Source organism: Phoenix dactylifera, unplaced genomic scaffold (assembly GCF_009389715.1).
Source record: "Phoenix dactylifera cultivar Barhee BC4 unplaced genomic scaffold, palm_55x_up_171113_PBpolish2nd_filt_p 000046F, whole genome shotgun sequence".
In the NCBI taxonomy this organism is placed as follows: Eukaryota; Viridiplantae; Streptophyta; class Magnoliopsida; order Arecales; family Arecaceae; genus Phoenix; species Phoenix dactylifera.
The window spans coordinates 2,253,585-2,266,725 of NW_024067669.1; the positions used below are offsets into that span (position 1 = coordinate 2,253,585).

Below are 13,141 nucleotides of genomic sequence, written 5' to 3' on the forward strand. Positions count from 1 at the left end.
ATGGTCTCATAGTTGTTCCAAAGGAAGTAGCTAGAATGCTAAGCAATAAAAGACGCAACCCAATCAGCTACTCTGTTTGCCTTTCTGTACATATGAGCTGCTCGGAGTACTGTACAATTCCTCGTCAATTTGAAAATATTCTGTAGCAAACAGATGCCTACAATCCTTCTTAGCTTGGCCTTGGATCCATCCATTAATTATAGCAAAATCCTTTTCAAGTTGAATACACTCTGCCCCCAAAGTGAGCTTTGCATATACAGCCCTTAGTTTCGCACCAGGTACGAAATGTCAAAAATGCAAGGATCTTTCGCTGTCACCAATCTAGAGTCAAGATCTCTCTGATCATAAAGCTAGCTATGTCTCCACTTCTGTCATCCGATACGCTATCATTAAAGTTAACCCTAACAAAACTCGAAGATGAAGGCTTTCGGCTGATAAAAATTTTTGAATTGCTGCAAGAAAAAGTTTCAGATAAAAATCTTGAGGGTCACCTTTTTTTTTTTTTTTTTTTTTTTTTACTCTTTTAAAAATAAACAACGACAAACAACCGTGAGACTGGACGTAGCCCTCACACGTAATTGTTGCTTCTCGCGTCTTCTTTGCAAAGGTCGTCCCAAGTGGATGTCAGATTCTATATCATCATTCTTCGGTTTAACCCAAGCGAATTGGTCCTGACGACAGTACCCTTGAACGAGAAATCTATGAAAGGCTGGACCCCCTCCTAAGGATGTCACGCTCAAAATAAAAAAAGAAAAAAGGCCTGCACTGACTGTCACCATTCTTTCAATGCTTCTTTTCGAACAATAAAGAACGGTTGGTGAGAATGTACCCATCAACAAAGAAAGGAAAGAAGAGTAGTTGAGGAAAGGACCAGTTTCAATTGCCTATTTGCATGGCCCTCCTGAGCTTGTGCAATGATAGACGCAGGCGGCAACGCATGGCCTTCTGATTTACGGGTCAAGAGTGTACTATAAAAAGAGTTTGGTCCCATACCAATATCGATTTAAGAACTAAATATTTTTTTAAAATCTAATCGATTAATTATGTAAGCTCATAAAAATAAAACAAATGCTTTGTGGCCTAATCATGATGCTAAAAAATAAAAAAGAAAAAGCATGCATTAGTACTTCACGTCATTTCAAACCATATTGTATTGTACCAATATCATGAATTACATCAGCCCATTTTATTACATGGCATAAAGTATTAATTTGTTTAACAATGCGGATTCCAAAATAATTTTTAAAAATATAAAGTCCCACATGCCGAAATGATGTAGAACACCATCTAAAAAACCTAACTAAAAAATATTATTTAAATTTTTTAATTTAATATAAATAACAAATTTTATTTATTATATAATTAATATAGAACTAAATATCATCTATATTATTTTTGTATATATTTTTTATTTAAGTTCTAGTGTTTCGGTTAGACGGAGAATCTAAATCCATTAAAATTCAATCATAAATACCAAATACTATGAATTCAATCTAGACTTATGGTACCATTTGTAACAATTCAGTATTTCGTCTAAAAAACTAGCCAAAAAATATTATTTAAAATTTTTTATTTTTTATAAATATAAATATAAATACATAAAATTTATTTATTATATAGCAAATATAAAAATAAATATAAATCTGCGCACTTAGAGTAAGTCAATAAGTATGCTATTCTATTTCAGAATATGTCTTTTGAAGTCGTAAAATATGGGTCCTCACACTCAAAATAATTACTGCTAAATGGAGAAAAGAGAGATGGTGGGCACTCAAAACAAACATAATAAACCAAGCTAGGCTGGAACGAATCCTTGCCAAAGATATCAAAGTTCTTTAATCTAATCTTGTGGTGCCTTCTATTACAGAGTATCCAAGGTGATCTCCCACCATTATCGCAGCCAAACTCCATATCACCAACTTTTAGCGAACACTCGAAAGAAGCCTTGGAAGGGGCGAGGGGCGAAGAAATGGTAGCCGTCTTCAACAAAGAACTCCTGAGCTGGTACCTCGTCACCCTCAAGTTCAAAGAAAAAGTGGAAGGCAAATCCCAGCCCACCACCCCCGCCTCCAAAGCTCCTCCCCTCCTCACGCAGGCCGGCGAGCCCGCCGCTCCCCCAAACCCCCCTCAAGACTCCGAATGGGTCATCTCCATAAGAGAGAAACTCGAGCAAGCCCGGCAGCTGGAGAGATTCAGCCCCTGGGCCAAGCTCTCCATCTACCGCGTCCCCAAGTCCCTCCGCGAGGGCGACGAGAAGGCCTACGTCCCCCAGGTCGTGTCCATCGGACCCTACCACCGCGGCCGCGGCCGCCTCCGCGACATGGACAGCCACAAGTGGCGGGCACTCCACCACGTCCTCAAGCGCACCGGCCACGATATCCACCTCTACCTCCACGCCGTCAAATCCCTCGAGGACAAAGCCAGGTCCTGCTACGAAGGCCACATCCATCTCTCCAGCAATGACTTCGTCGAGGTCATGGTCCTCGACGGCGTCTTCATGCTCGAGCTCTTCCGCGGCGCCGCCGGCGAGGGCTTTACGAGCCTGGGCTACTCGCGCTGCGACCCGGTCTTCGCCGTCCGCGGCACCATGCACTCTATCCAGCGCGACATGATCATGCTGGAGAACCAGATCCCTCTGTTCGTCCTCGGCCGCCTGCTCGGTCTCCAGCTCGGCCTGCCGGAGCAAAGCTGCGGCCTCGTCGCCCGCCTCGCCATCCAATTCTTGGACCCCCTCATGCCCACCTACGAGCCGCTCAACCAGAGCGACCGCTTCAAGCTCGAGTCCTCTGCCGCCGCCTTCGACCCCCTGTCCGAAGGCGGCCTGCACTGCCTCGACGTCTTCCGCCGCAGCCTGCTCCGCGCCGGCCCGCGGCCGGCGCCCCGCGTCTGGCTCAAGCGGTGGTCCCACCGCGGCCGCGTCTGCGACAAGCGCCGCCAGCAGCTGGTCCACTGCGTCACCGAGCTGCGTGATTCCGGCATCAAATTCCGGAAGCGGAGGACCGACCGGTTCTGGGACATCGAATTCAAGAACGGCGTGCTCCATATCCCACGCCTGCTCATTCACGACGGCACCAAATCCTTGTTCCTGAACCTGATAGCCTTCGAGCAGTGCAACATGAATTGCAGCAACGACATCACCTCGTACGTGATCTTCATGGACAATTTGATCGATTCCGAGGAGGATGTCCGGTACCTGCACTACCGTGGCATCATCGAGCATTGGCTGGGGAACGACGACGAGGTCGCCGATATGTTCAATAAACTGTGCCAGGAGGTGGTGTTCGACATGAACGACAGTTACTTGTCTGGGCTCTCGGAGCAGGTGAACAGGTATTACAACCATCGGTGGAATAGTTGGAGAGCCAGCTTGAAGCATAAGTACTTCAGCAATCCATGGGCGATTATTTCCCTCATTGCTGCTGTGGTTCTTCTGGTGCTAACTCTCGCTCAGACATTTTATAGCGTCTATGGCTATTACAGACCAAGCTCATGAAGGGGAAGAGCTTTTGAATACCATACGCATACCATCGACATATCTATCACCACAGGTAAAGAGTTGGAGTTTTGCTGCTATTGATTACTAATTGTTTTCCTTCTTCCCAAGTTGAAAATTAGGGCCGAAAATGAAACCGATATGATATATATTTATATTTATATCTATATTTTTTAATAAATATGAATATGGATATTAAACAGATATTAAAATTAATATCTATATTTTTTTCTAAATGGATATAGATACGAATCGGATATTAAGCGTATCGATATTTTCTTATTCGAATATGAATATAAATCAGATATTTTTTGAATATTAATCAAATTTAAGCAAAATTCAATAATAAAAATTAGAAATAAAAAAAAATTAATAAAAAATAATTTTAATAAATATTTATAAATAATAAAAACTAATAATATTATAAATAATATACTGCTTAAGATTGCTTCTCATCGAAGTAGAAGGGATCTATGACGCCTCTAAGACACCTCAAGACTGTAGCCAGTTGTAATCATCACGTTGTAATCACCGGATGGAAACTAAAAAATAGTTAGAATGTTCGAAATTCTAGTTACTTGAAGACCATAAAGGGAATCTAAATTTTTTTAGTTTAAATTTGGTTAATCACTTAATTTATTTTTTTATTTAATTTATTTTTTTACTTATCTTTGTTATACGGATAACTGAATTTAAATCCGAAAAAATTATGTGTATTTGTATCTGAAAAATTTTTAAACAGACTATCCGTATTTAGATCTGATTAAACTAAAAAAATAATATCCAAATTTGATCTGAATTTAATATAAAAATATATAAGGTAGGATACTGCTTTCAGCCCTAGTGCCAATTGTTTGGGTCCTCTGAAAGTGATGAGCATATCTATTCAAATAAAAATCTGCAGCTAATGATGTAGACAGCGCCTTTCTTTGCCTGCACGGAAGAGCAAGCTTTTTGAAGGTGCATGGAGCAGTCGACTGCGACTTTTCCAGAGTTTGTTTGGTTCTTGATAGCTCTATTGCAGCTTTTTTAAAGATTTTTTTCATTCGTACCTTCCCAAAAAAAAAAAAAAGGTGCATTGCATGACTTTTCGGGATATTTTTTTTCTTTTATAAGGGCACTGCGCTTGGTCAACAGTTTATGGGGTTGTCAACAGGGTGTCTTATCTAGTCAGGAATGACACTTGGGATGAGAGTTCTCTGCCTTCCTATTGGTTTGGTTTGGGTTGAGATTTATGTATATGTCAATATAAACGTTTGAAAATGGGAAAAATGAAGAAGGTATTTGATTCTGAAGTTTTTGCATACGAAGGCAGATTTATGTGGCTGAAACTCTAAAGGTTGTGGAAGGGAATAGATATGTATCATACTCAGTTTATTCTCAGCCTGATATTGGGTCGCAATCTTTGTAAAATGCTATGAAAATGCCTGGGTACAAGTGGATAGATCGACGCACAGAGACTATTCTTATTTGTGTTTTAAATTGTTGAAAAATTTTGCTGATTTTTTTTTTGTGGTTCGGAATGCAGGCATACAGTTGCAATTACGGTCATAAAAGCAGCTGCTTCCGGATGCCTGTAATTCAATTGCAGCATTTGCAACTTTAACTTTCTCAAGTCCTCTGCTACCTTAGTTTACTTTAAGCTTGCTAATGTTGGAATTCATTGCTTTGCTTTACCAAGACTGTGAGAGCTGTCAGTCAAATTGCTCTTTATGGTTATTATTCAGTAATAAAGTTCTGATTAATTAGAGTGAAAAGTGGGAGTATGCACCTCCCAGTCCCAACTTCAGCTCACTCCAACTGCAAGTCAGGCATGGCTGAAGCCCCACAGTTCAGCGTTACCGCTTTCTCCGAACCAAACATGTGAGAGTGGTAATTTCCCCAATCTAATGCGTCGATTCTGCTGAACAAGGAACAGCAAAGTTATGGATTAAGGCACTTCTGCTGGGAAAGACTAAAAATTACTAGCCATTTTTTAATAATATTGGAGTGGCTAGATTGGTTTGGAGGTATATCATTTCTTGAATCCTTCTTTATATGTTTTGGCAGCTCTTGAATCCCTGGTTTTAGCTTTTTCTACCTAGTTTTCTTCTTTTGATTGTTTTTTTCTTTCTGGGGTAGGTTACGATTGGATCAACTACTAATTGGTCTTTCTTTTCTTTTCTCTGCTTTTGTCCATTGTTCTTATTTTTTCTCTGCTGGGAAACGACTTTCATTTAGGCCGTTTGGTTAGAGGGAGTACCAATCCTATTTCGATCACTGTGGGGAATGGGAATATCCCAATCCCCCAAAACCCAATCCTCAAAAACTCGATCCTCACTCTCCCATAGTATTCAAATTTTATTTCCACTTCAATTCCAATCATGAACCAAATATGTCGAGATATGGCCATTCCGATTTCTATTCCAATCCATTTCGATTCAGATCGCAAACCAAACACGCTCTTAATTTTTCATGTTTTCTGTTTCTGAATTCCCTGCACCACCGCTTCAAAAATATTATACTCTCATTGCTCTCTCATACAATCTGCACTAAACATGCAATCTGTCAGCAAAATGGATCCAGGAGGTGAAGCAAAATGAGATCCAGCTGATAGCACCTCTTTTTGTGGCAGTATGTTAAATATACAACCTATCAATTATTAATTCTAACAAGGGACCTCAGCTTACAAGCAAGAGCCTAACGGGAGGAGGGAGTTGCAAGGAGACATGATGCTGCTTTCCTTATGAGTAGGATTTGCTAAAATGCTAAGTGAGTAGAAAGCTGTTTGGTCATAAGTTCGGCATTCGGGAACAAGTCAACCATACATGATCATTCGGAATTTGGAAAAAAAAAAGTAAATTCTTCAAGAGTGGGTTATCTAAAATATGTAAACTTAAATTATACCAAAAAATATGTAAATTTGTTCACTTAAAAGAAATATATGAGACGTAATAATTACAATGCTAGTAAAAAAAACATTACCACTTGCAACAATATATGGTATGATTAATTTGTATGATATTGAAAAAAATATTAGTCAATGAATTGCTCATGAATAAATCATGAAATTCATGTATAATTTGAGAATAATTGAATAATTCTGCATCAGTTTACAACCAAAGGAACCAATAATAATTTGAGAATGTTTTAATAACTCAGATAATGTCGTAACTATGGCAAGAAATCCTTAATAAGATGAAAGTCAATGTGGTGTTAGATCTCAACTCTCATATTAGTCCAGCCTTCTGTCATGTCATTTAATTCCTCTAGATTTGGAAGATATGTCTACCCAAATTTTTATTTTAAAAAAATTACTTTAACAAATATATTTTGAGGCTTAAATATCATTATACTCACATGCTAGTGCCTGAACCCTTTGAGGTTGTCGCATCATCATAAATCTCGAAAAATTATTATTTTTTAAAAAATTATTATAAATAGATTTATATTAAATAAATTATAGCTTTCCGAAGTTGGGCTATGCAATCAAGTTCCAAATATGATGAATCTTCCTTCCAAACTCGATCCAAATTTACTTGAAGTTGCCAACTAAGTCCCTTAGCTTCTTGCATATCTTTATAGCATTTATGCACCAGGGCAAAAAAAAGAGTTTGCTTGGTATGCTTAGGGAATTTTAACTCCATTTTATAAATTAATCAGAAGTTATTTTATGTAATGTTATTCGTGCAGCCTTGAGAAAATAAGTCTCTTAATTCCCCCCCCCCCCCCCCCTACATAGTTTATGTGGTGTTCTTTTTCAAACGATATCCTCAACTGAACTAAAACTATTTCATTTCGTAATTGATGTGCTATAACAGTGGCTCATGCTAAAAACAATCCCTTGAAATACATTAAATTGAAGCGATAAGACCTTGAGAGCTATTGATGGAAATCTGATAGCTAGAAGGCTTTGTCTCTCTGTGAATGTGGAAAGCATTCAAAATCCACTGTTGTATGCCTCACACCATTCCATACTCATTCATGGCATGCAAGACATACATACACATAAGAGACCATCTTGTTTAGTTGGTTGATGCTAGAGTGACACTACAGAAAAATAGGATATAGCAACTCTAACTTGCCGACATTAGAAAGAAGCATCGCCAATTTGACTACCTCGCCAAAATTTGTCGATGCTTTTTAATAGTATATGTCACATCATACTATAACAATCATGATATGTTTAATGTTCATTAAATTTGTCATGAAATAACTATTTTTTCTATGAGATTTAGGGAGCCAAGTTTAATAATAATGTCAAAGTTGCCATCTAGTAAAGTTTGTAAAGCCACTCGAGGTTGGTACCCATGACTTGGGTTCGAGCACCTTCCCCCCCCTCCCAACTTCTTCCACCTGATTTTAGATGGATTTCCTTCTATCCAAGTTCTAAGAAAGTGTAATACTTATGGTGAATACTCATGGTTCACATTGCTGAATAATTTTCAGTCAACACCATATGACAATGAGAAACATCCTCATTTTATTTTCATTACATATGAAATTAATATCATTGCAATTATACATCTTAACTTCAACAAGCTACTCTCATAGCACATTGTTTCACAGAATTAATTTATCTTGTATTTTAAATTGAGGAAACTTGAGGGAAGAGGGTCATTTTTTTTTATAGGTGGGATGGATCACACGCTCATAGAATGAATGCATCCACTGAAGTCAGAAAACAAGAGATAGTTTAGGGGTGGAGGAATGGTCTCATAGTTGATCCAAAGGAAGTCGCGAGAATACTGAGCAACAAAAGATGCAACCCAATCAATTATTCTGTTTGTCTCTCTGTACTCGGAGTACTGTACAATCCCTCGTCAATTTAAAAATATTCTGCAGCAATGGATGCCTACAGTCCTTTTTAGCTTGACCTTGGATCCATCCATTAATTATAGCAAAATCCTCTTCAAGTTGAATACACTCTGCCCCCAAAGTGAGCTTTGTATAGGTAATACATTCTCATACAGCCCTCAATTTCGCATCAGATACAAAAATGTCATAAATGCAAAGACCTTTCGCCGTCGCCAATCTAGAGTCAAGACCTCTCTGATCATAAAGCTAGCTATGTCTCCACTTCTGTCATCTGATACGTTATCATCAAAGTTAATCTTAACAAAACTTAAAGACGAAGGCTTTCGCTGATAAAATTAAAACTATTTCATTTGGTAATTGATGTGCCATAAATATAACAGTGGCTCATGCTAAAAACAATCCCTTGAAATACATTAAATTGAAGCGATAAGACCTTGAGAGCTATTTATGGAAATCTGATAGCTAGAAGGCTTTGTCTCTCTGTGAATGCGGAAGCATTCAAAATCCACTGTTGTATGCCTCACACCATTCCATACACATTCATGGCATGCAAGACATACATACACATAAGGGACCATCTTGCTTAGTTGGTAGATGCTAGAGTGACATGTCTTTGGCATGCTTGGACATGCTTGGCCAAGCACTGGGAGCCTTGGCTTGGCCAAGTGTGAATGGGCTTGGCCTAGGCTTGGCCAAGTGTGAAGGGGCTTGGCTAAGGTCCGGCCACCCCTCCAGGCAAAGTAATTGGTCCGGATTTTGAGTTTGGCCGTTGCACGACCCTTCCTTGGCATCATCCGAGCATGGGCTCCTCCTTGGTTGTGGGATTCGACGGCGGTGCGTGAGGGGGGTCCGCAACAGATGTATCCACGTATTTTGGGCAATACATTTTTCTCCCAACAGATTCTCACACTCAAAATAATTACCGCTAAATGGAGAAAAGAGAGATGGTGGGCACCCAAAACAAACAAAATAAACCAAGCTAGGCTAGAACGAAATCCTCGCCAAAGTCATCATCAAAATTAATGTTCTTTAATCTAATCTTGTGGTGCCTTCTATTACAGAGTATCCAAGGTGATCTCCCACCATTATTGCAGCCAAGCTCCATATCACCAACTTTTAGCGAACACTCGAAAGAAGCCTTGGAAGGAGCGGGGGGCGAAGAATGGTAGCCGTCTTCAACAAAGATCTCCTGAGCTGGTACCTCGTCACCCTCAAGCTCAAAGAAAAGGTGGAAGGCAAATCCCAGCCCACCACCCCCGCCTCCAAAGCCCCTCCCCTCCTCACCCAGGCCGGCGAGCCTGCCGCTCCCCCAAACCCCCCTCAAGACTCCGAATGGGTCATCTCCATAAGAGAGAAACTCGAGCAAGCCCGGCAGCTGGAGAGCTTCAGCCCCTGGGCCAAGCTCTCCATCTACCGCGTCCCCAAGTCCCTCCGCGAGGGCGACGAGAAGGCCTACTTCCCCCAGGTCGTGTCCATCGGACCCTACCACCGCAGCCGCCGCCGCCTCCGCGACATGGACAGCCACAAGTGGCGGGCACTCCACCACGTCCTCAAGCGCACCGGCCACGACATCCACCTCTACCTCCACGCCGTCAAATCCCTCGAGGACAAAGCCAGGTCCTGCTACGAAGGCCACATCCATCTCTCCAGCGACGAATTCGTCGAGGTCATGGTCCTCGACGGCGTCTTCATGCTCGAGCTCTTCCGCGGCGCCGCCGGCGAGGGCTTCACGAGCCTGGGCTACTCGCACTGCGACCCGGTCTTCGCCGTGCGCGGCACGATGCACTCCATCCAGCGCGACATGATCATGCTGGAGAACCAGATCCCTCTGTTCGTCCTCGGCCGCCTGCTCGGTCTCCAGCTCGGCCTGCCGGAGCAAGGCTGCGGCCTCGTCGCCCGCCTCGCCATCCAATTCTTGGACCCCCTCATGCCCACCTACGAGCCGCTCAACCAGAGCGACCGCTTCAAGCTCGAGTTCTCCGCCGCCGCCTTCGACCCCTTGTCCGAAGGCGGCCTGCACTGCCTCGACGTCTTCCGCTGCAGCCTGCTCCGCGCCGGCCCGCGGCCGGCGCCCGGCGTCTGGCTCAAGCGGTGGTCCGACCGCGCCCGCGTCTGCGACAAGCGCCGCCAGCAGCTGGTCCACTGCGTCACCGAGCTGCGCGATTCCGGCATCAAATTCCGGAAGCGGAGGACCGACCGGTTCTGGGACATCGAATTCAAGAACGGCGTGCTCCATATCCCCCGCCTGCTCATTCACGACGGCACCAAATCCTTGTTCCTGAACCTGATAGCCTTCGAGCAGTGCCACATGAATTGCAGCAACGACATCACCTCGTACGTGATCTTCATGGACAATTTGATCGACTCCGAGGAGGATGTCCGGTACCTGCACTACCGTGGCATCATCGAGCATTGGCTGGGGAACGACGACGAGGTCGCCGACATGTTCAATAAATTGTGCCAGGAGGTGGTGTTCGACATGAACGACGGTTACTTGTCCGGGCTCTCGGGGCAGGTGAACAGGTATTACAACCATCGGTGGAATAGTTGGAGAGCCAGCTTGAAGCATAAGTACTTCAACAATCCATGGGCGATTATTTCCTTCATTGCTGCTGTGGTTCTTCTGGTGCTAACTCTCGCTCAGACATTTTATAGCGTCTATGGCTATTACAGACCAAACTCATGAACGGGAAGAGCTATATGGTGATGGCCATCCTCTCATTAGAGAGATCCGTAGGCTAGCTCAGGAGATGGGTGGCTTGCAGGCTGCACATGTATTTCGGAAGGCGAACATGGCAGCAGATTGGGTCGCCTCCTTCGTTGCCCGGCATTCCAGAGATTTTCTTTGGACTTCTATAGGAGGCATTCCCTCTCCTTTGTACTCTTTACTTTTTCGTGGCTTGGCAGGATGTACTCAAGTTAGAGCTACATAAATTACCGTCTTTACAAAAAAAAAAAGAGGGGGGGGGGGGGGGGAGGAGTTTTTGAATACCATACACATATCATCGATATATCTATCACCATAGGTAAAGAGTTGGAGTTTTGCTGCTATTAATTACTAATTGTTTTCCTTCTTCCCAAGTTGAAAATTAGGCCCGAAAATGAAACCCATATGGATTGGTATATGTATGTTTATATCTATATTTTTTAACAAATATGGATATGGATTTTAAATAGATATTAAAATTAATATTCATATTTTTTTTCTAAATGGATGCAGATATGAATTGGATGGTAAGCATATATATATATTTTCTTATTCGAAAATGGATATAAATCGGATATTTTTTTTGGATATTAATCAAATTTAAGCAAACTTCAACGATAAAAACTAGTAATAAAGAGAAAAAATTAATAAAAAATACTTTTAATAAATATTTATAAATAATAAAAATTAATAATTTTATAAATAATATATTGCTTAAGATTGCTTGTCATCGAAGTAGACGGGATTTATGACGCCTCTAAGGCTCCTCAAGGCTATAGCCAGTTGTAATCATCAGGTTGTAATCACCAGGTGGAAACTAAAAAATGAACAGGATCTTCGACATCCTAGTTACTTGAAGACGATAAAGAGAATCTATTTTTTTTAGTTTAAGTTTGATTAATCACTTAATTTATTTTTTTAATTTAATTTAAGTTTTTTATTTATTTTTGTTATACGGATATCTGAATTTGAATCTGAAAATATTATATATATTTGTATCTGAAAAAATTTTAAACTGACTATCCGTATTCAGATCTGATTAGACTAAAAAAATAATATCTAAATTTGATCTGAACTGAATATAAAAATATGTAAGGTAGGATACTGCTTTCAGCCCTAGTGCCAATTGTTTGGGTCCTCTGAAAGTGATGGGCATATCTATTCAAATAAAAATCTGCAGCTAATGATGTAGAACAGTGCCTTTCTTTTGCCAGCACGGAGGAGCAAGCTTTTTGAAGGTGGAGCAGTCCACTGCGACTTTTCTGGAGTTTGTTTGGTTCTTGAAAGCTCTATTGCAGCTTTTTTAAAGATTTTTTTCATTCGTACGTTCCCAAAAAAGAAAAAAGCTGTATTGCATGACTTTTCGGGATTTTTTTTTCTTTTATAAGGGCAAAGCGCTTGGTCAACAGTTTATGGGGTTGTCAACAGGGTGTCTCATCTAGTCAGGAATGACACTTGGGATGAGAGTTCTCTGCCTTTCTATTGGTTTGGTTTGGGTTGAGATTTATGTATATGTCAATATAAACGTTTGAAAATGGGAAAAAATGAAGAAAGTATTTGATTCTGAAGTTTTTGCATACGGAAGCAAATTTATGTGGCTGAAACTCTAAAGGTTGTGGAAGGGAATAGATATGTATCACACTCAGATTATTCTCAACATGATATTGGGTCGCAATCTTTGTAAAATGCTATGAAAATGCCTGGGTACAAGTGGATAGATTGACGCAGAGAGATTATTCTTTTTTTGTGTTTTAAATTGATGAAAAATTTTGCTGATTTTTTTTTTTTTTTTGTGGTTCGGAATGCAGGCATACAGTTGCAATTACAGTCATAAAAGCAGCTGCTTCCGGATGCCTGTAATTCAATTGCAGCATTTGCAACTTTAACTTGCTCAATTGCGGGCAAACAAATCCTCTGCTACCTTAGTTTACTTTAAGCTTGCTAATGTTGGAATTCATTGCTTTGCTTTAACAAGACTGTGAGAGCTGTCAGTCAAATTGCTCTTTTTGGTTATTATTCAGTAATAAAGTTCTGATTAATTAGAATGAAAAGTGGGAGCATGCACCTCCCTGTCCCAACTTCAGCTCACTCCAACTGAAGTCAGGCATGGCTGAAGCCCCACAGTTCAGCGACCGCTTTCTCCG

At 41.0% G+C, this 13,141-nt stretch overlaps 2 protein-coding genes across 4 annotated transcripts; both read left to right on the forward strand.

The window, feature by feature from the left end:
- The first annotated feature begins 1,682 nt into the window (after positions 1-1,682).
- Positions 1,683-5,505, forward strand: LOC103713521 (UPF0481 protein At3g47200-like). Of its 3 annotated transcripts, none has more exons than XR_005506995.1 (3): positions 1,683-1,763; positions 1,868-3,548; positions 5,022-5,505. XR_005506995.1 is itself a non-coding variant. In XM_039116033.1 (2 exons), the coding sequence occupies exons 1-2, from the start codon at positions 1,746-1,748 to the stop codon at positions 3,491-3,493; spliced, it is 1,644 nt and encodes a 547-aa protein (XP_038971961.1). In that variant the 5' UTR covers positions 1,683-1,745; the 3' UTR covers positions 3,494-4,975. The 3 variants fall into 3 exon arrangements, 1 of the variants encoding a protein (XP_038971961.1); XR_005506994.1 differs by lacking the exon at positions 5,022-5,505 and adding an exon at positions 4,398-4,975; XM_039116033.1 differs by lacking the exon at positions 5,022-5,505 and having other exon boundaries at positions 1,868-4,975.
- Positions 5,506-9,342: 3,837 nt separating this feature from the next.
- Positions 9,343-11,220, forward strand: LOC103699549 (UPF0481 protein At3g47200-like). The gene has a single exon (XM_008781569.3). It carries the CDS (start codon positions 9,453-9,455, stop codon positions 10,974-10,976), a length of 1,524 nt encoding a protein of 507 aa, XP_008779791.2. The 5' UTR covers positions 9,343-9,452; the 3' UTR covers positions 10,977-11,220.
- The last annotated feature ends 1,921 nt before the right edge of the window (positions 11,221-13,141 follow it).

Excerpts from the sequence above, each read along its gene's own strand:
- LOC103699549 (XM_008781569.3), top strand. The coding sequence starts at position 9,453 with ATGGTAGCCGTCTTCAACAAAGATCTCCTGAGCTGGTACCTCGTCACC.